This window comes from Rhinolophus sinicus, chromosome 16 (genome assembly GCF_057876585.1).
Source record: "Rhinolophus sinicus isolate RSI-liver-muscle chromosome 16, RSI-T2T, whole genome shotgun sequence".
Lineage (NCBI taxonomy): Eukaryota > Metazoa > Chordata > Mammalia > Chiroptera > Rhinolophidae > Rhinolophus > Rhinolophus sinicus.
Genome location: NC_142516.1, coordinates 52,032,940 through 52,059,028, shown reverse-complemented (window position 1 = coordinate 52,059,028; position 26,089 = coordinate 52,032,940). Strand labels below are relative to the sequence as shown.

The 26,089-nt window shown below is 43.0% G+C and overlaps 1 protein-coding gene and 1 long non-coding RNA gene across 2 annotated transcripts in view; one reads left to right on the top strand and one right to left on the bottom strand.

Moving 5' to 3' along the window:
- Positions 1 to 1,377: 1,377 nt before the first annotated feature.
- LOC141571121 (uncharacterized) overlaps positions 1,378 to 26,089 on the top strand; it is a 73,716-nt gene continuing 49,004 nt past the window's right edge. The window contains exon 1 of the long non-coding RNA XR_012495724.2: positions 1,378 to 2,197. This is a non-coding gene — a long non-coding RNA (uncharacterized LOC141571121). The remainder of the gene's footprint in view (positions 2,198 to 26,089) is intronic.
- Positions 7,654 to 26,089, bottom strand: part of SLC1A1 (solute carrier family 1 member 1) — a 75,601-nt gene continuing 57,165 nt past the window's right edge. Inside the window, exons 7-12 of the mRNA XM_019729921.3 lie at positions 22,215 to 22,399; positions 20,974 to 21,081; positions 18,965 to 19,087; positions 16,881 to 17,075; positions 11,993 to 12,127; positions 7,654 to 9,843 (exon numbers count right to left, since the gene is read on the bottom strand). Of these exons, the coding sequence (XP_019585480.1) occupies positions 9,597 to 9,843; positions 11,993 to 12,127; positions 16,881 to 17,075; positions 18,965 to 19,087; positions 20,974 to 21,081; positions 22,215 to 22,399 (993 nt within the window). The 3' untranslated portion in view covers positions 7,654 to 9,596. The remainder of the gene's footprint in view (positions 9,844 to 11,992; positions 12,128 to 16,880; positions 17,076 to 18,964; positions 19,088 to 20,973; positions 21,082 to 22,214; positions 22,400 to 26,089) is intronic.

The following is a 26,089-nucleotide window of genomic DNA, read 5'->3' as shown; positions in this document are numbered from 1 at the left end:
CTTCCATGGCCGAGCAATATCCCATTGTATATATGTACTACCTACTCTTTATCCATTCATCCATCGAAGGACACCCAGGCTGCCTCCACATCTTGGCCATTGCAAACAATGCTGCAATGAACATATGGATGTACATGTCCCCTCAAAGTATAGTTTTGGGTTTCTTCAGATAAATACCCAGAAGTGGGATTACTGGGTCCGTCTTTGTCTCTTGTTATACCCTTTGTTTTAAAGTCTGTTTTGTCTGGTATACGTGTTGCTACCCCAGATTTTTTTGGTTTTTTTTTCATTTCCATTTTCATGAAATATCTTTTTCCATCCCTTTACTTTCTGTCTGTGTGTGTCTTTCAACTTGAAGTGAGTCTTTTGTAGTCAGCATATGTAAAGGTTTTGTTTTCTTATCCATTCAGCCACCCTATGTTTTTTATTGAAACATTTAATCCACTTACATTGAAAGTAATTGTTGATAGATATGTATTTTATCATTCATATTTTTAAATCTTTTTTTTCCGTCTTAAAGATGAAAAAAAGGCTAGGAAAGTTTTCAGTCCTTATTTTTTCAAATAGGTTCTCTATCCCTTGCTTTTTCTCGTCTCCTTCTGGTACCTCTATGATGTAAATGTTCTTACGCTTGATGTTATCCTAGAGGTCTCTTATACTATCCACATTTTCTTACTCTTTTTTCCTGTTGCTGTTCTGATTGGGTGTTTTCTGCTACATTGTTTTCCAAATCACTGATTTTGATCCTCTGCTTCATCTAATTGGCTGGTGATTCCTTCCAGTGCATTCTTTTTTTCAGTTATTGTACTCTTCACTTTTAACTGGCTCTTTTTTATGGCTTCTATATCTTTTTTTATGCTTGCTATCTCTTTGTTGAAGTTCTCACTAGGTTTCTTGAGCATCCTTATAACCATTGTTTTGAACTCTGTATCTATCTGGTAGGTTTCTTGACTCCATTTTGTTTAGTTCTTTATCTGGAGTTTTCTCCTGTCCTTCCATTTGGGACGTATTTCTTTGTTTCCTCATTTTGGCTGCCTGTCTGTGTATGCTTCTATGTATTAGGTAGATCTGCTATGCCTCCCAGTCTTGGTCGGGTGGCCTTATGTAGTAGGTGCCTCATGAGGCCCTGGCACAATCTCCCTGGTCCCCTGCTCTGGGTGCTCCAGGAGTGTCCCTTGGGTGAGTTGTGTTGCTCTCCTATTATAGTTGAACCTTGATTGCTATTGGTACATCAGTGGGTAGCATTGGCCCTCAGGCTGTTGGCTGTGGGGTTTGGCCACATCCATAGCTTAAAGCTGCTGTGCAGGAAGCTTACCCCACCGAGTGAGATTCACCCCAATGGGCTCTGGTACCTGTTAAGACCACCCTTTGGGTGTGCCGCTTGTGGTGCTAATTGGGAGGTGCTCTGAAGCTGACATCCAAGTATGTTGGTTCTGGGGTATCTTGAAAGGGGCTCTGGTGCAGGCCTAGGTCATCCCCTTCCTGTGGCTGGCTGGGGACTACCTGGTAGGAGCTATGAAGTGATCCAGTTTTTCAATGTCTGTGCTAAATTCGGAGGCGTGTGGGAGAGGCCACACTGTGAATTGAGGGTGGCTGCCACCAGTACTGGGCCTGGGGTAGCTTTGCAAAAAGCCAGGACACCTTGAGGCCTTCTGCCACCTGCCAACTCCCTTAAAGTTTAGTCACTGATAAAGCTTGTGCAGTGTGTGAGTTGGGTGAGAAAGGGTCTCAGGAAGTGACTAGAGTGGGAAAAGTTGTGGTCACCAGGTTAATAAGACTCTGGTTTGGTGCCAGTGCTGAGCCTGGAGTGACTCAGCAAAAGTCTCAGAGCACACAGAGGTCAGTTGCCGCCTGCCTGGGGCCTGAGGACTCAGATAGTTAAGAGTGCAATGTGGGCAGGGCTGGCTGCTTGCAGAGAAAGTGCCTCCAGCATTGGGGATTTGGATGGGGAGGGGTCCCAGTGAGTCAGCAGGGCAGAATGGTGGAGCTCACCAGGCCAGTCAGATTCAGATTTGGCCAGAGGGGGCGGGCTCAACACAGGGAAGATGGAGCCCACCTGCTGGCTGCAAGGGAGCAGGACGCCACACAGTGAAAATGGTGAGTGTACTGCAGCCCTTACCACGCAGCAAGGCACCTCAGTCTGTTCCAGTATGCCTCCGTCAACCCCTGAGTCACCATCCCTCCACCGGAGCCCAAGGTGAGTGCCTGAGAGGAAGTGAGTCTGTTCACGGGCTGTTTTAAGAGGACATTTGGGTTTCCCAAAGCTTTCCGTCCCACCCAGATGATTTAAATTCCCACTGTTTTTCACAGCCAGATGTTGTGGGGGCTTCTCTTCCTGGCACCAGTACTCCAGGCTGGGGAACCTGGTGGTGGCTGGGGTCCCTTGCTCTTCTCTGGGGACCCTCCACAGCCGAGATATCCCTCCTGATTCTCATCCACCACACGCAGGTGTGGGGCCCGTTCTGCACCTCTGTGTCTCCGACCTGTCTTACGTGGCTTCTTTTTTATATTTTTAGTTATAGGACTTCTGTTCTGCTAGACTTCAGATGGTTCTCCAGCTTGACTGTTCTATAATTTAGGTGTAATTTTATTGTGTTCATGGAAGGGCATAGGCACCGTGTTTATCTACTCTGCCCTCTTGGATCTCTATGTATTGCCTTTGTTATGTTAGGAGTGTTCCTTCTGTACCCAATTTGTTAAGAGTTTTTATCATGAAAGGATGTTGAATTTTGTCAAATGCTTTTTCTGCATTTATTGAGATGATCACATGACTTTTACTGTTCATTTTGAAAAATGTGGGGTATCACATTTGTTTATTTGCCTATGTTGAACAATCCTATATCCCAGAGTTAAATCCCACTTGGTCATGGTCCATGATCCTTTTAATGTATTGTTGAATTCGGTTTGCTAATATTTTGTTGAGTATTTTTGCATCTGTGTTCATCAGGGATTTTGGACTGCAGTGTTTTTGTTTGTTTGTTTGTTTGTTTTTTCTTGTAAGGTCCTTGTCTGGCTTTGGTTTCAGGGCAATGCCTTGTAAAATGAGTTTGAAAGTGTTCCCTCCTCTTCTACTTTCTGGAAGAATTTGAGAAGAACTGGTATTAATTCTTTAAATGTTTGTTAGAATTTGCCAGTGAAGCCATCTGGACCCTGACTTTTCTTTGTTGAGAGGTTTTTGATTACCCCTGCTTTCTTTTGGTTTCCATTTGCATGGAATTTTTCAGCATTTTGAAGAATCATATCTCAATGGTTAGGAACACAGACTTTAGAATCAGGTTTGAGTCCCAGCTGTGTGAACTTGGGCAAGTTACTCAACCTCTCTAAGCTAAAGTTTCTTCATCTGGAAAATAGAGGATAACAAAAAACCTGACTGATCGAAGTGTTGAGAAGATCAAAGGAGATTAAGCACGTAAAACATTTAGTACAGTGCCAGGCACGGAGTTAACACTTGGAAAGTGTTAACAATTATTATTGGTCTTGAAAATTTTAGGCCATCCCAGGCTTGAGTTAGAATTAATATGCTAGCATGCCTGGCCTTCTCTGGCTTTTAATGCCTGGTAGAGAATGTTGACACTGAAGCCAAATTGCTGTGCTACCTATCTGTTGTGTGACGTGGGCAAGTTAACTAACATTTTGTACCAGTTTTTCATCTACAGAAAGGGAAAAATAATAGTACTCACTTCATGATATTGTTGAGATTAAGTGAGTTAGCATTTTTTTAAGTGCTAAGAATAGTGCTTGCCACACAGTAATTGCTATGAAAACATTTGTCAAATAAATAAAAATGAGTTTCCTCTGTGTTGTTGCTGTTTTTCCTTCTGGAGTCATGACATCCCGTCCTCTCCTGCATTCATCCTGGCAGGGAGAAAACTCCTCCCTCAGTGCCTATAGCAGTGAGGAGGTCAACATCCTAAAAGACACTGCCTTAGCGTGTCATCTCTATGAAAGGTGGTGATGCCCAAGAATAGGGTAGGTGGCTGTCTGCCTGGAATGATATAGGAGCAAACTTTTCCTTAGTGCCAGAAAAGCACCCAGTACCTTCGCAGCCTGAGACTGCCTTGTTGTTTGTACTGCTAATTTTCTCATCGACTGCAGGTGGCATGCTCGGCTAACTTAATTGGCCCCTCTTGACTGAGCAGAGTCTTGAGTTTGTGTGTACTCAATGTGGAATTGACACACGTTTGTCTGTCTTAACCTTTTTGGCTAAATTAGGAAATGGAGGATTAGTTTGTAAGCCCTGGGAATTAGAGCCAATTTGGCACGCAGGGAAGACAAAAGCAAGTGTTGGGGAAAGATCAGCCAGGGGATCACTCTGACCACTATTGCTTTTCTTTATAACATAACTTAGTTTCATGCATGGTAGCAGTTCTCTGACCTGTAAGACATACCCCGTTTCCTAAAGACCGCAACATTACATTATCCTTGGATTCGTTTTGGAGAAAAAAATGTATAATATATATATATATATATATATATATATATATATATATATATGCACATATATACATACACGCGTATGTAGCACTTTTTCTAGGATGAGTTCGTGAACTTAATTGTCCGACCTCGTGTGTGTGTGTGTGTGTGTGTGTGTGTATAAAATCATGGTATATGTATTTTTTTTCCTCCAGAGTTATCAGGTCAAACAAAGCTTTCCTCTGGCTTCTTATTATTCTTGCTAAGCTAAACTTGTGACCGTGGAAACACAACACAAGGACCCCTTAAATGAAAGGTCCATTAGAAGTTTGGAGGATGATCAGTCATCTTTAAAATGTGCCCTCAGTACTTTGTAAAGGTGTGTCCATAAACGAAGCGCCTGTACAGTGACAGAGTGGTGCCTTTTCTACCCCGATTACCCTCCTGGCATCACTCCATTTATTTCATTCAGTCTGATCCTCACCTTGGAAAACCTATCTTTCGACAGGGTCTGGACAAGATAAAGCCAATCCTGGCTAGTGCCAGATTTCCAAACTCTCATTTCTTCCTTTGGCAGCCAGACCTTTGATTCTGAAATAACACAGGTGATGCAACGCTTTGCATTCCCTCAAATGCTCTGAAGTGGGGGACAAGGACGTGACATCCTTATAACCTTGCTGATACCTGGTAGCTTTCCTGCAGCTACCAGAGTCTACGTGTCTATAATCTGGAAAACGTGTGTGTGGTGTGTCCAGACACTACTAGTCAGGGGTTTGGTTGATTCTGTATTTTAGTTTTCAGCTTCTTGCCTCTGTCTTCTGATAAATGGTACTTTTGGGGGACAAGCTTTTCTTAGGTAATATCCCGGTTCTGCTTTCATAAGGCCAATTTCCCAGTGCCTTCTAGAAATTAGTCAAACTTCTCTAGAACAGACCACTGCTTTCCTTTTTCCTTTCCTTTAACCAGAATAATAAAAGGGATATTGATTTTTATCTTGGCTTTGGGGGTTTACTAATAACTGTTCTAAACTTTGTGGAATCTTAAAATTGGCAGACTTAAAAGTGGTCTCTTAAAAGTGGAGATTTATAGATGAAACCACGTGTCTCCAGAATCCTGGAAGGGCACTCTGCGAATCAAATATGGCATTGGTTTTCCTAGTGAGAGAAGAAATGGGACAGAAATTGTGTGGTTAGGTCTTACTACTTGCTTAGGAGTTTTGTAGCATTATTTAGCCTGGGCCATTGAGAAATGTCCTGTCATCTCCATCCATGGTGAGTAACTTCATACACTTAGTCACCTAATTCAATATATATGGATCAATATATTGTTCCCCAAGCTAATTTAACAAAGCTTACTTCTTGTTGTTTATATTATATGGCTTTCACTTAAAAAGTCTAAGATTACAGGGGAGGGAGGTACATTTCCCACCACAGGGGATATTAAAAAGCCCCATGAGAGGCCCAGAACAAAGTCCCAGAATGGGGAGGACAGCCACACAAAATTTACCGGCCAAGACTGCAGAAGTGACCTGCCGTTGTACTCTTCATTTCAGCATCCAGAGGGGCCACGTGATTGTGCGTCTCGGCCTCACGTGTGCAGCCTGATCTCAAACCCCTATGTCTCAAGACAGAAGAAAGGCAGCGAACACTTTTGTTTAGTCCCCCTGTGATATTTTATAGGAGAAAATATTCTAAGTCTTACACTAACTAAATGAAATTTTCGTGGAATGGGAGTTAATGTATTGTCTCACTGTTTGCTCTAAGAACTCAGCTGATACCAAGTGATGACAGCTACGATCCTTAATTATATCAGTGACAAAGGTCCTAAAACACTGAATAGCAACTGCAGTTGCATCTCCATGGGTTACCCATGTAAATGGGGGTTGAGGGTGTAGGGCCATTCACATGTATCAAACATATTATGTGACAGAGTCTCTGCTAAACGCATCATATACATTTTCTCATTTAATACTTACAGCAATCTTAAGGGGCAAGATTTATCACCATTTCACAGAAGATTAAACCAAGGCCTAGATTACTGGCAAGGGTCACAAAGCTGGTAAGAGACCAGAGCTGTGTGTTTAGGTGTGTAGTAAGAGACCATTCACTTAAATACCCGCAAAGGGAAGATTCTAATACACCTGAAAAGGTTGCTGGTCCACTGCCAGATTATAAGCCAACCCCGTTTCCTCACACTGTTTAAGAATGGGATGGGTTTTAAATAAAAGGCCTTGTATCCAGGGGGCTCACTAGAATTTGTTCAAAAACAGTCATTTTCCAGAGCTGATAACACCATTCCTCTGTACATGAGTATACTTGGGGCAAGATAAAAAACATGTGGGGGCCCCTATTCAGGGGGCACTAACTCTTCCAAACACTTCTCTCTCTTTCTAAGGAGAGGTGTGGTTAGGTATTTTTAACCCATGTTGCCAGAAGACAAAACTTCTGAATTAGTTTGGCCAGGTATGATAAGCATTGTTAAAAAATTTATTGGAGTGACAGTGGTTCGTAAAATTATAGGTTTCAGGTGTACAATCCTGTAACACATCATCTATACATCACATTGTGTGCTCACTATCCAGAGTCAGTTCTCCTTCCATCACCATATATTTGACCCTATTTACCCTCAATGACCCCCCCCCCCCTTACCCTCTGGTAACCACTAAACTGTTGTCTATGTCTATGAGTTTTTATTTGTCCTTCTTGTTCCCGTGTTGCTTTCAGTTTTATGAGCATACTGTCTCAGTGGGACGGAGGGAGCTGCCGGTTCCCCTGTTGTCTATCACACACTAGTGGTTCCACCAGCAGACGCCTGTCATGGCTCAGGCTCCAGGCAGCACTGTGCCAACCCTTTAACGAGCTCTGAAGACAGCCATTCACAGTTTATAGGCACATTTCAGAGGGCAGATTGGTCCTTCAATGAAGCGAAGTCACCATTGGCTTGTGATAAGACTATCTCCCATTACAGCAATTTCTAACCAAATTCTACCTTCCCTTTCATCTCACTCATCACGTATGGGTACACTATTCATAATGACAGTGAATTTCAGCCTTATCATCCCTACTGATTACCATGACGAATTAGATTGCTTTTCCTCAAGCGCTGCTTTTTCAATCTTGGATCTAAACAGTTTTGGAAACAATAATCCGTGTACAATCTGAATCAACCGACCACATCTCCGCCTTCCCACACCCATCCCAGCAAGTGAGACAAAAGAACAGATAAAGAAAAAGGCGGGAAGAAAGAATGATGGAAATGTTTATTGAGACTGAAATGGAACCTTGTTCTCTTCCATGAGTTAACAGCACAGTGTGTTAAGAGGCTGGTTACAAACTGACTCCAAAATAAGGATGATGTGCAATTCATGTACAGATCTGCCAACGCTCGTGCCTCAAATCAGGGACACCTGCCGAGGGGGCAACCATTCAGCCCAAGATACATTATTGATTCAACTGCATTTATACTTAGATTTACTTCCTATAAACAACACCATTATTTGCATTTTACAACACTGAATTACTGGTCCATATTAATGATGTTTACATGCCAATTCAGTATCATTCTCTTGTAGATTTCAGGTGCAGGTGGTCAATACTGAGCATTTACTTTTCCATGATCTTTGGCACAATTTCTGGTTTTTTAAATAGAAAAGCACAGGCTTAAATTGGCTACTCAAAACGGCAGAAACGTGAGTATTCTGGATCTCAATGCCAACACAAATTTATGTTAAGCGTTATTTACAAGATGTGAGCTGAAGCACAGATTTAATAAGCTATCTTCATAAATTAGGAGAATGACAAGCAATGGATTTCAATGAGCAGGGCCAAGATGACTGGACTCCTTGTTGGAACAATCCTCTCTTTGGAGGAGGAGACAGTGCCATACAATGGAATTTTCCCAGCCCACTGATACCAGTGTCTCATGTCAGGCAATTTACTCTGCAAGAATCCACGGTAAGGAGAGCGTTTTTCTGGTCAGTGTGGCTGGCTTGTTCAACCCATCAACTCTGTATTAAAATACAACTGTTGTTGTACTCTGATGGGTACAAAAAGGCAACGTGTTGTCATTTTTAAGTGGGTATAACTAACCTTGGAAGGATGAAGCTTTCCAGTTGGATAAAAACACATATAGCCTTATGTGAGTGACCCCTTTGTATATAATCTTATATAGAGCTGATATGGATTCCCTCCCAGCAGTAGAATCTGGAAGTTGTAATGGATGACAACGCCACCTCGGGATATCACCATAATGTAGCTCTGCTTTGGGGCTGATACAGACATGAGACGATTGAACAACATGATTTCTCATTCCAGCGCTCCTGAGTGAGTTCTTATAAGCCCCAAAGCAGCTCTGGATTGGAATCATAGTTATTATTCAAGTATAAGGAGAGCTTTTTATTTCACATTGACAGTTCAATTCTGATCTCTATCTGGCAAGTTATATGAAGATAACACAAACACACACACACACACACACAAACACACACACACACACACACACACACACAGGCACACATCTAACTCTATACTGAACACTGAGTTAATAGTTACCAGTGTCCCAGTACAGTACAATGAAAAGAGAACCCTTCTCCTTTCCCCCCAAACCCAACATCCATCTTAAAATTGTTATTGCAGAACTGTGTAGTCTGTTTTCTTTCAAAGACATTTCTTTGAAATTGGCTGGAGATGAGTTCAAAATAGACAATTTGGCACATTAACTGGGGGAGGAGGGTGGTTTAGATGCATTATAATCTATAAAAACATGACACATCAAAGGAAATCCACGCCAATAGAAATCCTGAGTAAAAATTTGTAGTCAATGACAGAATATTTTTTTTTAAAAAACCCCAAACACGGGTCTGTGCATGAGAGAGCAACTTCTCTTTCACCTGTTACCTACTTCCAACAGTTGCTTCTTGATACTTTCAAACTTTGTCTCTCATAGAATTTTAAAACTCCAGATAATACAGCTTTCCTTTTAATCAATTTCCTTTTATCTTACCCCCAACCCCAAATCCCAGAACTTGGGAGAGTGAAAGCTGTGAATCCAAATATAGAAAATAATCTGGAGGTCTGTATATGAGGTCAAATGTACAATTGGCCGTTAGTGTTTTTCTTTCCCTTAATGTTTGAATTTGCTAAGTGATGTACTTCATCACTCCCAGGCATCTGAAGTCAGCGGCTCTAGAACTGTGAGGTCTGGGTGAACGAGATGCTGTCAGATTTGTCGACGGCAAAGCCTCCGTTGACATAGGACTTCTTGGCTTCTGAGTCTTCGTTATCGAGTGTCGTGGATTCCACAGCAAAGGGGTTTACGAAGTTGACTTCAGATGAAACGTGCATCTGCTCCAGCTCCTTCTTAGAGAGCTTCTCCACAATACCCGTTCCATACGCATCACCGAGCACGTTCACCATGGTCCTGAATCGGTCCCTGGGGAAGGGAGAAGCTAGTCAGACAGGAGGCCCAGATTTCATTTTCCTTTGCCATTGGAGCGAGAAAAGGACCTGAAGCATTCAGTTATAAGTTTAGCAAATGCAGCAAGTGCTGTCCTCCTGGCTGGCTGAGCAGAAGCTCCTCTTGTCACAGGCCTGGGGCAGGAGGTGGTGCATAAAGGGACAGAATGGGCAAACAGGCTCCCAATAGGTCACAATGACTCCCCTAAATTCAGCACCAGTCTCCCTAAACTCTCTTGTTTCCTCCCAAAGAAATGTGAAGTCTTCATAGATACTTTTGGGGAGCTGAGGATCAAAATTCAGCAATTCTTTCACCCCTAAACTCTGTCTGGTGTGGGCATTTCCAGGCTATCTTTTGGCTAAAGTGTGAGAACTTGGATGTTGCGTGGGTGGTGTATGTGCCGTGTGTGTCTGTGTGTATGTGCCGTGTGTGTGTGTGTGTGTGTGTGTGTGTGTGTGTATCCCTGGTGTACTTGTTTTTTACTACTAGGTCACCCTATGAGCAAGCCAGCAGGGATGTCGCAGAGCACAGGGTCAGAAAGCACGTCTGCCTGGGAATGGCTTTCTCCTTAGGGCACCCCCAGCCAGTCTTAACTCCCAGACAGCCTGAAGAAGAGGCTGGAGGCAGGAAGATGTGTAGGTAGAGAAGGCATCCTGGAGAGAGGACGCTGGGGCATTGCTGTAGGAACCATATACATGAATATTCTTGTGCAAACTACACCTGCAGGACAGAAAAGGTGGACAACGCTTACACATGTCCATTCTGGATGCCCCTGTATTTAGCACAAGGCTATGGATTGAACTGGACCTTAGTATGAACCAGCCAGTGTCTTTATCCCATGGAGCAGATTGGGCCTTTGACTTCTGTGGTTATCTTGGCATTGAAGGTCACTGATTCCAGGAAGAACGAGAGAAAGGAGAGAATTGCAAATCCACCACCACCACCACTAGGAAGAACATTTGAAGCACTTTGCCTCAGTGGTTGGGTAACTTTGCAAGAAAGGTGTCACCTTGGTTGGGCCTTGTAGAACCAGCTCGCTACTGAGGGGGGCCCCAGGTATGGGAGCTTCTGCCTTCTGGGAATGACTGTATCTTCAAACCCACATGGAATGTTTCTGCTTCCCTTCCGTCCATCTCAGCTGCCACTTACAAACTACATAGCAATGGACTCCCCAGTAAGCCTGGGCGGCTTCTGAGTGAAGGCTCACTATGGAGCTACACTCACCCCTATGGCCAGGGGACAGAGCCAGACCTAGATGCTGGAAGACCAGGGCACAAACGGTGTCAATCAAGGACAGAGCTGGGAACCAGGCTCGTTCTAGCTTTAACCTCGGGGGTCACCAAAGGCACGTTCTTACCCTTACCCAGAACATAGCACAGATGTTCTGCTGTGTTCCTCAGCTGTGTGTACGTGTGCGTGAGAGCGAGCAGTAGACTTGATGATTGAGGCCTGAATGGTCCCCCTCATTCTAGTGATAATAAAACTTGCCTTTTACTGAGCAATACTGCCTGCCAGACACCCTCCCATATTAGCTCACTCAGTCCTCACACCAATCCTTTCAGATAGAATCTTTCCACCTCACAGATAATGCAACTGGACCTCAGAGAGGTTAGGAACTTACTCAAGGTCAAAAGCCAGTAAGATGACACTGAATGGGGATTCACACCCAAGTCAGTCTTAAGCAAAGCCTTTGCTCCTGCAACTGCCCCGACGGTCTGACATTTGGGGAGACAGGCTGACTGGGAACAGGTGGTTCTGAACCCAGGCAGCTGATCCAGGGCTGGGACAGGCTCGGGCAGCTCGTGGGGTTGGGAGTGTCTGGGGCCTCACCTGGCTTCCTCACCGTATTATTTTATGTTTATCTCGTCCCTTACCTAGTTCCTAACCTTGAGCATTACCAGGAGTATAATGAGCTGACAGAGATCACTTGCTTTTTAAAATCACTGCTCGAAGTTATGAGGAGTTAATTTTTAAGCACGTTATCAGATGGGCTGGCCAGAGGGAAATTAAAGCAGCAACAGATGGCTCGTTAGGCAGTATGAGGAGAGAATGATGACAGACTGCAGAGCAAGGCTGGGAAGCCGCCTTCCCACTGGGCCCAGGCAGCGCGATTATTCCAACTCACAGGAGCCAGTCCACGGCGATGATCAGGGTGACATCCTCAGTGGGCAGGCCCACGGCACTCAGCACGATCACCATGGTCACCAGGCCGGCCTGGGGCACCCCGGCAGCTCCGATGCTGGCGGCTGTGGCCGTGACACTGTAGCCAAAACACACCAGTGTGAAAGGACTTAGATACCCTTTCTTCCTTCAAGGGCCCTGTCCTGAAACGGTTAGTCCCGATGGCTGTTACTACCGTGTCCCCCAGTCGGCCAGTCAGAATCTGTTATCTGCCGAGCACCAGCTCCGCCTCGTGAGAGGGCTGTGGGAGACTGGGGGGTTAGGGGGCAGTGTGATCTCCTTCCAGGGGCAGATATGGCAAATCACTCTAATGCAAGGAAGAACTGCACGAGTGGCACACAGAAAACGAGCCAGAGAGATGTTCAAGAGGAAGGAAGGAGTTTTACCACCTGTGGTGTTTATGGAAGGCTTTATCTACCCACCCATCCTAAACAAGTGCCAAATACTTCTCCACCTGTTTTATTCCTTCCTTTTTCCATCTGTTCACTCAGCCAATCATTTACTGAACATCTAATTACGTGCCAGGAATTTACGTTCCCTGGAAGGATGGTAGGATAATGGGAGGGGTGGATGGGCAAAAGTATTTCAGGGAAAGACAAACCTTGCAGGGTTCAAGCAGGTTTTATTCACTTTCTTGACATCACAAGACTCTGGATCTCTCTGGGAGCCGCCCTTTAGGGCACTGAATTGAGAAATAGCTCTGACTCCTGTCCAAGGTACAAGCATTTATTCCTGACTGCTCCTTTTTGCCTGTGAATGCACTTTGTGCAAAAGGAATGAGATCTGGAATCCAGGAGACGCAGCCAAGTATACTTCATTACTATGTATTTCAAAAGATCCCTCTTGGGCAGATAAAACGAGGCAGTAGGGATTTTTCTCTTTATAATGTGCAGGTTTTCATCAGCATCCCCCTTACTTACATCTGGCCATTTTGGAGGAAACAAGGGCTCACCATGCCCTGAAAAGTTCCGTGATTTGAGTCAGCTTGAGGGGACAACCACCATATTTTCTGGACACATGTCCTCACCCTGGCCCAAGGCCTGAACTGCCTCCAGGATGCCACCAAGTTGAAAGGTGAAGATGTAGAAATTGCCAATTCCAAATAGAAGAAACCCTGATTCTATCCACAAATCCATGTTCCCGGGGGCTCCTAAAGCCTCGGAGATCTTAGGAAGCTGGTTCTAGTGCCCATTCATCTGCCTAGTGACGTGTCCCAGACGGTGTTCGAGGGATCGTGACACTCAGGCTGGAGAAGACATGTATGTCTTCTTCATTAGCTGTGGCCACCAATTCACAGTAAATGAGATTTCTAGGGCTGTCCAATTCCTCTAAAAGTTTTAGATCTGTTCTGACTTAAGCACTCTGGAAAACCCACGTTTATTTCAATGCTGATTGAAACTGAATGCACTGATGGGTTTTCTTTGTCAGAAGTGATTTGTGCCCCTGCCCCCTGATCTCTCTTGGAACCCCCAACACATCATTGTTAAACACTTGGTCCCTATAGCCTGAGGCAGGGCTTGAAACTCAAAATCGATTTAGTAAAAAAACCTCTGCCCTTGACCTTGACCTTGCTTACTAAACTTCAGCCATCTGACTGGCTTATGTCTGAAGTGTAAATCTTCAGATAGGGGAAAAATTTTACTAACAGCCTGTCTTACGCAAGTTACTTCTCTGAATCTCAATTTCTCGCCTGTAAGATAGTAAGACAGGACTGAAGTGTTTGCTTTGCAGGGCTGCTGTGAAGACTAAATGAGGTAATATACTACATGTAAGGCATCCAGTGTAGCACCTGGATATAGTAGATGCTTAAAAAATCATGCCATTTCTGCTCCTTCGGCAGCTGCTACCACTACTGCTAGTATTACTACTACTATTACTATAAAACGACAACTACTATTGCTATTATGGCTACTTTATTCCTCCAAGCTCTTTCTAGGTCCCCAATCCTATAATTACCTTCCATGATAAGAAAACTTATCCTATTTTTTTCAATCAATTGTAACCCCTAGTAAGTGAATGCTATGAAAAAACACACAAAAAGGTATGTTTTGGGTGGATGGTGCCTACATTTCTTTGATGTCCAGTCCAAAGGACCACAGAAAGAGAGGAACTACAGGTCCAAAAATCTCTTTAACCATTAACCGCATGAGCCACAACTGTAACTTGTAAAGTTAAAAATAACTTTTATTATTTCATTCTCTCCCGGGTAGAGTCAGAGAGGATTTTTTATTTTAAGTCAATGATTACTCCGGGCCTGGAAGTTGTTATTGGCTCCGGACCAGTAGTTATCAGCCAAGTCTGATACAAGAATAAATGAAAGAAGGTGAGAGATTTTTATGTGCATTGGTTGTTTAGCCTCAAGGCCCAAAGTTTATTCCTTCCAACAGTCAAGTTAAAAAAAAATAAATAAAAGGTCAGAAAGATCTAGGAAACTTATGACTGAGGAAGAGGGAAGGAGAGAATTCATCACCATGTGGCAAATACCCGAAACAAGTGGCTCCTCATATAACCACTCCCTGAAAGCAGTTCAGTGCAGACAGGGTTCCACAACCTGAGGTGAGGAAGGTGGGAAAAGGCACTTGGGAGTATGAAAATATAATACGGGGAACTTCCTCAGTCATGATTCAAGGTTTCAATTTTAACATACTTGCTTCTGTTCAAAGTACAGGACTTGACTCAAGCTCTTTTGGCACAGGCTTCTTTAGCCACTAACACCTTTAACAGATCATGCAGCATCAGTATAGTTTCCCAGTTGATGGGCCAAATGGTCTAGTTTTCACCTTCTTCAGTTAATTTCAAGCAAAATGCAATAAATACTTTATGATTTAGCGTTGGAGAAGACTTAAAAAAAATGTACCGTGTGAGGGAGGACACTGTTAGAACTTACTTTCTGCGTGTGCCAAGTGCTGGGGATGTAACAGTGAATTAACTCTGAAAGGTTCAGATTCAACCTTGTGTAAGCTTAGGGGTCCGGTTTTGGGGACGCACTTCCACTCTAAACTGAACTAAAGTCTCTGATCAACTCTAATCACAATCCACTCTTCAAATCACTGTCCAGTAGAACTTCCTATAATGACAGAACTTATGACAGCACCTATTTCTAGAATGATAGAACCTTTTATGTCTGCTCTGTCCAATTTGTGTGTTGGCTAATGGCTACCACCATATTGAACAGTGCTGTTCCAGAGAGACAATTTTGGCAAAATTCACTGGTGACATTTTTACCATCTACTTGAACAGACAATTTCAGTCTTCACTTGACTAGGATTCTCTGTAGTATTTGACTTCAATGACCATTTCATTCTTGAAAATCTCGTCTAGGTTTCCATGACACCAAGTTTTCAAAGGTCTCTTCCCACCTTTCTTTTCTTCTCATTCTTCCTCTTGGGGGTCACCCCTCTCAGCCTGCCTCTAATATTAGGATTTTCTAGGGCTCCGTCCTTCATCCTTTTCTCTATAAACTCTCCCCATGTGAGGTCATCCATTCCCAATATTAACTGAGTGCTCACTATGTAGTCACCATCCTATACATTTTATATGCATCATCTGACTTAATTATCACTAGTTGCATAAAATGTAGATACTATCATTATCCTCCTTTTACAGGTAAGAAAACCGAAGTTTAGAAAATTCAAGTAACTTGGCCAAGGTCACTGCTAATTATGGTGAAGCTCAGATTCAAACACAGATAACTGACTCACCATCAAGCGGATGACCCTGACTTCTGTTACCTCCAGTCAAGACCAATTTCTCACTGTTGTTTCCATCGTGATGTCTTAAAGGCATTTCGAATTCAATGTGTCAAAGGTATAAACTCTTTATCCTCCTATCTATACGTGCTTCTCTTACACTAGGCCCTGTTCTGGTAAGTACCGTACACCGATCCAGAACCATTCACCAACCCTGGGAGTCATCCTAGCCTTTCTCCGTCCCTCACTCTCAATCTAATTGATGCCTCTTGAATGCATTAGCTCTTCTCCATTCCCTGTGTCAGTGCCTTGATGTAGGACTTTTCATACTTTACCTGGACTTTTGCAATAGTCTCCTAACTGGTCTTCTATCTTATGGTTTCTGCCCCCATCCAGTCCACTCACCATATTGCCAGTTACCTTTCTAAAATAAAAATCTGTCCATAATATGAAAGATTGTCTAAGACCCTTCCATGAGCTCCCCATACAAAGCCTTTCATGATACAATCCCTGAATTCATTTCTTTATGCCAGTCATACGAAATAATCTGTGTTCTGTAACTAGGCCATGGTTACCTCATAAGCTTCCATACATGCCATTCCTTTGATCTAAAATGATCTTAGCTTCCTTCTTCTCCTATGAAATTCTTATTCGTCTTCTAAAACTTAGCTCAAATTGCCCCTCCTCAAGGAAGACTTTCCTCACCTTCCCAGGTAGAGCCAACCCTTCCTTCACTGGCACCCTCTGTGCCTCCCAGTCAAACTTCTATTATAACCTTCATCATACCAGTCAGCATCTATTCAGGTATCTGCATTACCTACCTACGTACTGGGAACCCCTTGAAAGTAGGGCCCGGCCCTCATTCAACCTTGAGTCCTTGGTACCTACTCTGTGCCTAGCACCCAGTGGGTGCACTGAACTGAGAACAGAGTGATGCTTTTGGCTATCTAGACCCTGAAGCAGAAATCTTGTGTACCGTGAGTCTACTACTTGTGACCTCGTTGTGTTTAGTCTTGGGAAGGACCTTTGTAGACCAAGAAAATCAGTCCACCACTGGACCGTTCCTATCTTCCTTTACTGATGATTTTCACTAGAGTCCATTCTAACAACAGAGATGCAAATGAACGTGACACCATGTCCCACCTGATAGTGATGATCTGCCCAATGCCCAATTGCAAGCCATTCAACTGTGCAATAAACACAGCTGCCACTGCTTCGTAGAGTGCGGTTCCGTCCATGTTGATTGTAGCACCCACGGGTAAAACAAATCTAGTGATCCTTTTGTCCACCTGGTTCTTTTCTTCAGCACAGCGGAAAGTGACAGGCAGTGTGGCTGAACTGTGTGATAAAGAGAGAAAGGCACACTCTCCGACTTTAGCTTGTACTACAGGGCTACAATAATCAAAACAGCATGGTATTGGCAGAAAAACAGACACATAGACCAATGCAATAGAATTGAGAATGCAGAAATAAAACCACATAAATATGGACAGATAATTTTTGACAAAGAAGCCAAAAACATACAATGGAGAAAAGACAGCCTCTTCAATAAATGGTGCTGGGAGAATTGGAAATCCACGTGCAAAAGAATGAAACTGGACTGCTATCTGTCACCATATACCAAAATTAATTCAAAATGGATCAAAGACTTAAGCATAAGACCTGACACAATAAACTGCATAGAGGAAAACATAGGTACTAAACTTATGGACCTTGGGTTCAAAGAGCATTTTATGAATTTGACTCCAAAGGCAATGGAAGTAAAAGCTAAAATAAACGAATGGGACTATATGAAACTTAAAAGCTTCTGCACAGCAAAAGAAACCATAGACAAAATAAAGAGGCAACCAACTGAATGGGAGAAGATTTTTGCAAACAGTGCCCTCGGTAAGGGGCTAATATCCGAAATGTATAAGGAACTCATGAAACTCAACAAAAAAACAACCCAATTGAAAAATGGGCAGAGGAACTAAAGAGACATTTCTCCAAAGAGGACATACAAATGGCAAATAGAAATGAAAAAATGCTCAACATCACTAATCATCAGAGAAATGCAAATAAAAACCACAATGAGATATCACCTCACCCCAGTCAGAATGGCTATCATCAACAAGACAAATAATAACAAGCGTTGGAGAGGCTGTGGAGAAAAAGGAACCCTCATACACTGTTGGTGGGAATGCAGACTGGTGTAGCCTTTATGGAAGGCAGTGTGGAGGTTCCTCAAAAAATTACGAATAGAATTGCCATATGACCCAGCAATCCCTCTCCTGGGTATCTACCCAAAAAATCTGAAAACATTTATACATAAAGACACGTGTGCTCCAATGTTCACTGCAGCTTTGTTTATGGTGGCCAACACATGGAAACAACCAAAATGTCCTTTGATAGATGAATGGATAAAGAAGTTGTGGTATATATACACAATGGACTACTATTCGGCGGTAAGAAAAGATGATACAGGACCATTTGTGACAACATGGATGGATCTTGAGAGTATAATGCTAAGCAAAGTAAGTCAGACAGAAAAAGCAGAGAACCATATGATTTCACTGATATGTGGTATATAAACCAAAAACAACAAAAGAACAAGACAAACGAATGAGAAACAAAAACTCATAGACACAGACACCAGTTTAGTGGTTACCAGAGGGTAAGGGGGGTGGGGGTGGGGGGTGGGAGATGAGGGTAAGAGGGATCAAATATATGGTAATGGAAGGAGAACTGACTCTGGGTGGTGAACACACAGTGGGATTTATAGATGATATAATACAGAATTGTACACTTGAAATCTATGTAATTTTACTAACAATTGTCACCCCAATAAATTGAAAAAGAAAAAAAAAAAGAGAGGAAGGAACTTATGGTCTAGGAATGCTGGTCCTCAGTCCCTGCCTGAGGAGACACCTCTATTCTAAAAACTAAAACAAGAGCCCAAAGTATGCTGGCACTTTTGTCAGGTGCAGGAATCAGAAGGTGCTGTGCTCGCCACTGCTCCAAGTTACACCATAACCCCTTCCTGGGCTGCAGGCCATGCCAAGAGCGGAGCGAATATCTAATAGGCTGAAAAACTATGTTCAAGGAAATGGGCAGAGAATATGGAGATTATTTCTTGAATTAAAGGCAGCTACAAAACCCGCAACCTGCAGCCAGTGCTTCATAAAGTGAGATGAGAGTTGATAAGACTTGGCTCCGAGACTTCTCCTAGATGGCCCTCTTTTATTTACCTGGAAGAGATCATGAGAGCTGTCAGGAGAGCCTGGGCCATTCCCATGGCGAATCGGAAAGGGTTCTTCCGTACGACTATGAAATATATCAGCGGGAGAATTATAATGGAGTGGATTGCAAGCCTGTAAATAAGAGAAACAGGTTCATAGATGATAACACCTCTTTATATTAAGTTGTTTTTTCAAATAGCTGTTTTATTCATAATATCATTCAACTTTCATACTGACCCAATGAGAAAATGAGAAGTAGGGTGGGAATATGTCTCCATTCCACATGTGAGGATATGACTCACTCAGCAAATGAAGTACGTATCTTGTCAAAGTTAGTGGCTAAGTCAGTAGCTGAAGCCACATTTCAGAGCTCAAAAAACAGCTCTATCTCGCTGCCAAGCCCTATATGTGCTATTCATGCTATACGCACTAAAATGCTTTCACTGCCTTCTGCTGCCTTTCACTGGATTCTTGTTCCTCCACTAAGACTCTGTGAAACTTCCCCTTTCTCTGGGAAGTCTGCCTTCACCTTCCCAGGTCGAGCTGACCCTTCCCTCCTTGGTGACTCTGTGGCCCCATACAAACCACTCTCACAGCCCTCAGCCCTTTGTTCCCTGGACCACAGGCCACTATCTCGCTGGGTGGCGCCCACCATCTAAGCGGGGAGTCAGGACTGAAGGAGGAGGAAGTCCCCGCTCTCCTAAAGTCATACATCAGGACTGACCCTCTTTTCTTTGTTATGCCTGCCTTCCAAAATGATTCCTTGTTTCCCATGGAAATATACGGGTTACACAAAACAGGGGCTTAACAAATGAGACCGCGTCAGCACATGCCATGTAAGTGGTGACTGAACAGAGTTTAAAGATCAGTTATGCGAAACTGAAATAATAAGAAATGGTCATTGAAAATACAGATCCTGGGGGTCCAGAAAGAGGGTTTTCTAGATAGACAGCTTATGTGTAACAACTATGAGGAACTAACTTTTAGAAACCTAGACAGGGAGAGAGAACAGATACCAGCAGAAGCCCGTTATGAAATGGCTCAGCATAACGAACGCCAGCCACATCATGGCCTGCACAGCCCTGTTCTCTAGTGAGACAAATGGTCCCACCTTCCTTACTGGGGCTCTGGGATTTTACCAGCCGTCCTACTGTAAGAACCCAGGCTTCTCCTCCCTTGGCTGTCAGGACTGCGCTTTTGATAAACATGGACTAAGAACTAAATTCCGTGCAGTGGAAACTCCGCAATGCAGTCAGTGTTTGGGGGCACTGATCCGTAGGAATCAATTTGCTGATGCTTACTCATTCTCTTGGTCCATATTTCTCAGCACATGTGATGGATCCTACACCCGGCTAGATATCCAGGGGCACCATTTATAACCTATCCCACCACATCTCCCTTGAAGGAATCAATAACTGGGCTGTAATAAATATGCAAATGACCTGTCTCCTGCTGCCTTCCTGCCTTACACAATTCCTACCAGCCTGATGATTTTCCCAGCATGCTCTCTGGCCCTCTGATGATGCATGGGTGACCGTGGTCACCAGCCCCACCAACAGGGTTAGAGCGAACCAGCCATGATGTTCCTACTTGCTCTAGTCTGATTTCATTTAGGCCCTGCCTAATTTCTTTCAGACTCTGGGTCCATGGGGGTTACTCTTACTTGCTTGGTTAATTTATGTCCTTAAGGAAGTGAAGGCCAGGAAAGAGCCAAGAGAGGATACCAGTGGGTTTTGCTCTTCTTTTAAAAAAATTTTTGAACACAACTAATAAAGGCAGTGACAAAGCCTGGTCCAGGCTGTTCTGCCAAGATCTGGCAATTAACACAGTGCGATCCACCTCCAGTACAGCTGGTAAAGGGCAGCCCTCCTCCCACTCCCCACACCCCCCTCTCTCATTGCTGAACCCCATCTTTCCCTGCGTGTGGGAGAGAAGCCGATTTTCACCAACTGAAATCCAGCCTCTCAGCAGCAATCCATCGGCTCAAATGAGGTTTCTCTTTCTTGAGTGTGACATACCCAGTCAGGACAGTGGCCATGTAAAGGCCTAGCTTGCGGAATATTTCCCAGTCTTCAACTTCTATGATCTTCCCGGCAATCAGGAACAAAATACCCAATGGCATGTAACTAGAAAGTAAGCACAACAACGTCAGCAGGTGTTTTCTCAGGGTGGGATTGCTGGGGAAGAGACAAGCTGGGGGAGGTACCGTGGCTTGGCACACACTCGCAGCTGGAGGAGCCTAGGGTCCACGTGAAGTGAAGGCCTCGGCGTCAGGCCCTGCTGGACCACCTGGCTCCGTGTGCATGCTCAGTTCTCCCCACCTAAGCTACCACAATGGGACAGACTTGGCAGGAAGGTGTGCTTAAACTGGTGACATACTCCTCGCTCCCCATACACAGACGTTCTGCTGATTGTCACATGTGGGAGCTCCCTGTGGCCCGCTCCAAATATGGTCCCTAGGCTCTTCCTAGCCCCGGTCATCTTGTTTTCCAGGTAGCGGGATCAACAACAGTTAGCAGTGCAAACGGTTGTCATAGTCTATTTGTGGAGCACTCATTACATTTGTTTGTGGAGCCTTGTGTTGGGTTAAGTATTTTACAGGCATCAGTTCACTTAGTGTGTTTCTTCCAACCTTATGAGTAGATTTTATGCTTTTTCATAGATGAGGAAGCTGAGGTTCAGTGGGATTAAGTGACTAAAATAACTGAATCCTTTACATCACCGTCGATGTCTATACTTTGGAGTAAATAATGGTAAAACAACTCAATATGAGATAAGTGGGGCAGAGGCCTCCTAGGAAAGGTGGATTTTTTGGTATCTCCAGGGACAAGGCAGATACTTAAGTGACACCACTGCCATGCTCACCCAATGGCAGCTTTCATGTGGATGCGTTAGCGATCACGCGATGTATCAGTTATAGGTATTTTGAATATCACTTCTGCCCGGGGCCTAATAAGGAAAGCACTGTGTATTCTGATGTGCAGAGAACAGCTTCACGTTACTCCTCCAATAGTTACTTCTTACATGAATGCTGGCTGCGTGCGAGATGATCAAGGGCTTCGGTAGAAGAGACACTGGCTGATAGTTAGAACTTTGGGAAAGTCAGTGAACAAAAGTAGGACGTGGAGTGATTTAATACTCCAGTGTCCTGAGAGTCAGTGTGCACCCTCGCCAGTGGAGAAACTCAGGACTCTTGGTTCTAATTTTGAGGGGACAGTTGGCAGGGGCAGCAAGCTGGCATTAACGGGTGTCTGCTTACCACATAATGATCTGAACGATTTTCATGGTTGCGTCACTCAGAGCACTGAAGAAATCCACCAGAACCTGTCCCCTTTCTCCCATTTTTCCAATGACAAGTCCAAAGACGAGGCAAAAGACAATCAAGCCCAGGACATTTATGCCATCTGAATACATGCCTACGACTTTGTACTCCTTTGTTTCGTTCTGTGGATCAAAAATCAAGAAAATATATTGATGCACGATTATAATCTTGTTAGGAGATACAGGCATTGAAATGAAAAGATGCAATAACCAAACATAATGACCCAGTGATCTACCAGAGTCAACTTGGGCAAATAGAAAAAAAGCAAAAGAAAACCCATCGACACATGTAACACATTTTTACTGCCCCCACCCTCTGCCATTAAAGTTTAAAGTGTGTGTTTTTTTCCGTTTTCTCTCAATAAATCAATATTTGAATATTTCTTTTGAAGATTTATTATTCTGGGATGTTTTACATTTTTAATAAAAAGTTTAAGATTGCCATGGGGATACAAAAGACAGTTTGAGGAATATAATCAATAATGCTGTAAAGATTTTGTAGGGTACTGAGGGACACTTGTCTTATTAGGGAGACCACTTGATGTAGATGCCTGATCACTGCACTGTACACCTGAAGCTGAAGCTGAATAATACTGAATATCAACTATAATTTAATATATATATATAGTCACAGGATGTGGAGTACAGCATAGGGAATAGAGTTAATGGAATTGTAACAGCTATATACGATGTCAGAGGGGTAGCAGCTTGGAGGAGGGGAGTTATCACTTTGTGAGGGGTGGGTATTAATCAGATACTAATATAATAAGTGTTTTATTTAATGTCTAACTAGTACATTGTTTTGTACACCTGAAACTAATAAAAAAATAATAACTTTAGAATCAAGGAAATTTTCAAGGTTATTTTAACTATATTTGGAGGCTGTGTAAAAAAAGACAGGAATTAATAATACAGGAAGCACAAAATATTTACCAGTGTGGACATTTTTTACTGTTTTATCCTGATAATGAAGCACAGGAACATTCTTTACTGCCTATGATCTTGAATGACCAACAGGATTTTGGAGACATGAAGTTAATCAGATTCCTATTACTGCGAACCATTACTTTGCTTTACCTGGGTAAGAACAGCATGTGATTTACCGAGTGATTACTTATTCTGAGTAGTGCAGCATGAGACTTACCAAGAGATTTCATAAGGAGACAACGCAACTTGATGAACCCCTGGGGTACGAGTCATTTAATTATGATCTGATATGGTCAAAAAAATATTTACCAAGCAGCTGTAGCCAACTGCACTGGCTACAGCATAAGGTCTTAAAGTGCAGCTGAAAGACAAAACTATATGAGAAACGCGAGCCAAAATGGTGTGTAATTAACTGCACAGGCAAGCTATGGGTTATAGGCCTCATATGGAGACTGGGGACACGACTGAGGGCTGTGAGGTTAGGAAAAGCTAGACCTGAGGAGTAGGCAGCCAGGAGATGCAAACATACTCCCCGCAAAATGGTAAGCAAAGGCAAAGTCATCATACTCTGGACCTCCGCACCCTGCTTGGATAATTCTTACCCATCCTTTCTTCCCTATTGTAATATGCAACACTCTTCACAGGAGGGCAGATGCCACATCTGTCTTTTGGCTATGGTAACCCCAATGCTCAGCAGGGCCTGGCTTAGGGAGGTGCTCAGAAAATCTTTATGTAACCACATCAAAAGGCAGGAATAAGGAGTAATGGCAGAGGCGGGTCTGGATAGAATGGAGGGGGCCACTGGGAAGTGAGCATGGAAACTAGGGAGGAGCAGGTCATGGAAGGCCACTGGATCTGTCAGAAGAGGTAGGCTCTCTGCAGGAGGAAGCAGGGGGCCACCTGTGGCCTACGTAATTTGAATTCTTAATTCTACTGAATATTGCTCTTTTCCTTCAATCTTTCCTTCCTGTGTGAAGGTTAGGAGACAGAGAACACTCAGGAGAAATCTACTACAGGACTACAGATGTCTTACTTAAGAACCATACACTCTAGTCTTCAATGCTGAAATCCCCAAAGCTCTCAAAACCCATTGATTTTATCAATGAGTTTATGGGAAACTCTTGGTGGCAAAACGTATCCTGAACTGAGACGAGACTACTTGTTGTCTATTCCTCTTACTTGGCAGGATATTCATAAGTTTGTTGCAGAAATATTGATGTGCTTGGTTCGAAAGTGTTGTTGCCAATCCCCCTTATGGATGGTGTATAACATGAATACACACCTCCTGGCCCATCGAAAACTGGACTCTGAACCACATCTGGGCAGAGTTGTTTTTTTCTATAGTTTCAGGTGAACAAAACAATGCAATAGTTAGACATTTCACCCCTCACAAAGTGTAACTCCCCACCCCCAATCTACTATCCTCATGACATCGTATATATCTATTACAATTCCACTGACTCTATTCCCTATGCTGTACTCCACATCCTGTGACTATACGTATACTAAATTATAGTTGATATACAATATTAGTCAGCTTCAGCCTCAGGTGTACAGAGCAGTGGTCAGGCATTTACATCGTCCATGAAGTGGTCTCCCTAATAAGACATTTGCCCATCTGACACCCTACAAAGTATTTACAACATTATTGATTATATTCCCCAAACTGTCTTTCATATCCCCATGGCAATATTGTAGTTACCAATTTATGCTGTCTAAGCCCTTTGGGCAGAGAGTTTTGAATAAGAAATTGTGGGCCTGCATTCTGTGTTCATGTAATCCTGCAAATCTAAAGCAGTTCCTGGGGTGCCCAACTCAACTCTCAGGGGTGGCAAAGCTATACAGGCAACAGGGCTCCTTCTTTTCTCTACGTGGTTCAGTTGCTTCTCATTATTCTCGGTAGTTATTTACTGTTTAGTGGTCACCAACACTAAATTAGCGAATATTGAATCACTGTTTCTAGGGCAAATGTATGATTAAATACTTGGAAACCAATGTTCACAACATTTTTGTCACTATAACCTGCTTTATGCATGTTTCTGTTCAAAGACACCTTGTTTAATATATATTGTTGTGTCATTAACACTGACTCACAACCAACATAGTATATAACTCATGCCTGAATGAAGCTTATGGAACAAACATATATTCTCCTTAAGGCACATCAGAATCTTCTTGCACTTAGGAACCACAGATGTAGTATTAAAGTCCGTGCCAGAGCGATCAGGCAAGAGAAGAAAGAAAAGCCATCCAAATTGGGAATGAAGAAGTTCAATTGTCACTTTTTGCACATAACATGATTCTTTATATACAAGACCCTAAAGACTCCACCAAAAAACTATTAGAAACATTAAACAAATACAGTAAAGTTATAGGATACAAAATCAATGTACAAAAATCCATTGTGTTCCTATATACTAACAGGAATTTCAGGAAAAGAAATGAAAAAAACAATTCCTTTTGCAATTGCAACAAAAAAAACAAAATACTTAGGAATAAATTTAACAAAGGATGTGAAGGACCTATACACTGAAAACTATGAGACATTATTAAAAGAAATTGAAGAAGACACAAAGAAATGGAAAGATAGTCTGTGTTCATGGATTGGAAGAATCAACATAGTTAAAATGATCATGTTACCCAAAGCAATATACAAATTTAATGCAATCCTCATCAAAATCCCAATGGCATTTTTCAAAGAAATAGAACAACAACAAAATCATCAGATTTGTGTGGAATCACAAAAGACCCTAAATATCCAAAGCAATCCTAAGAGGAAAGAACAAAGCTAGAGGTATCACACTCCCTGACTTCAATTTATATTACGAAGCAACAGTAATCAAAATAGCAGGGTATTGGCAGAAAAACAGACACATACACCAATGG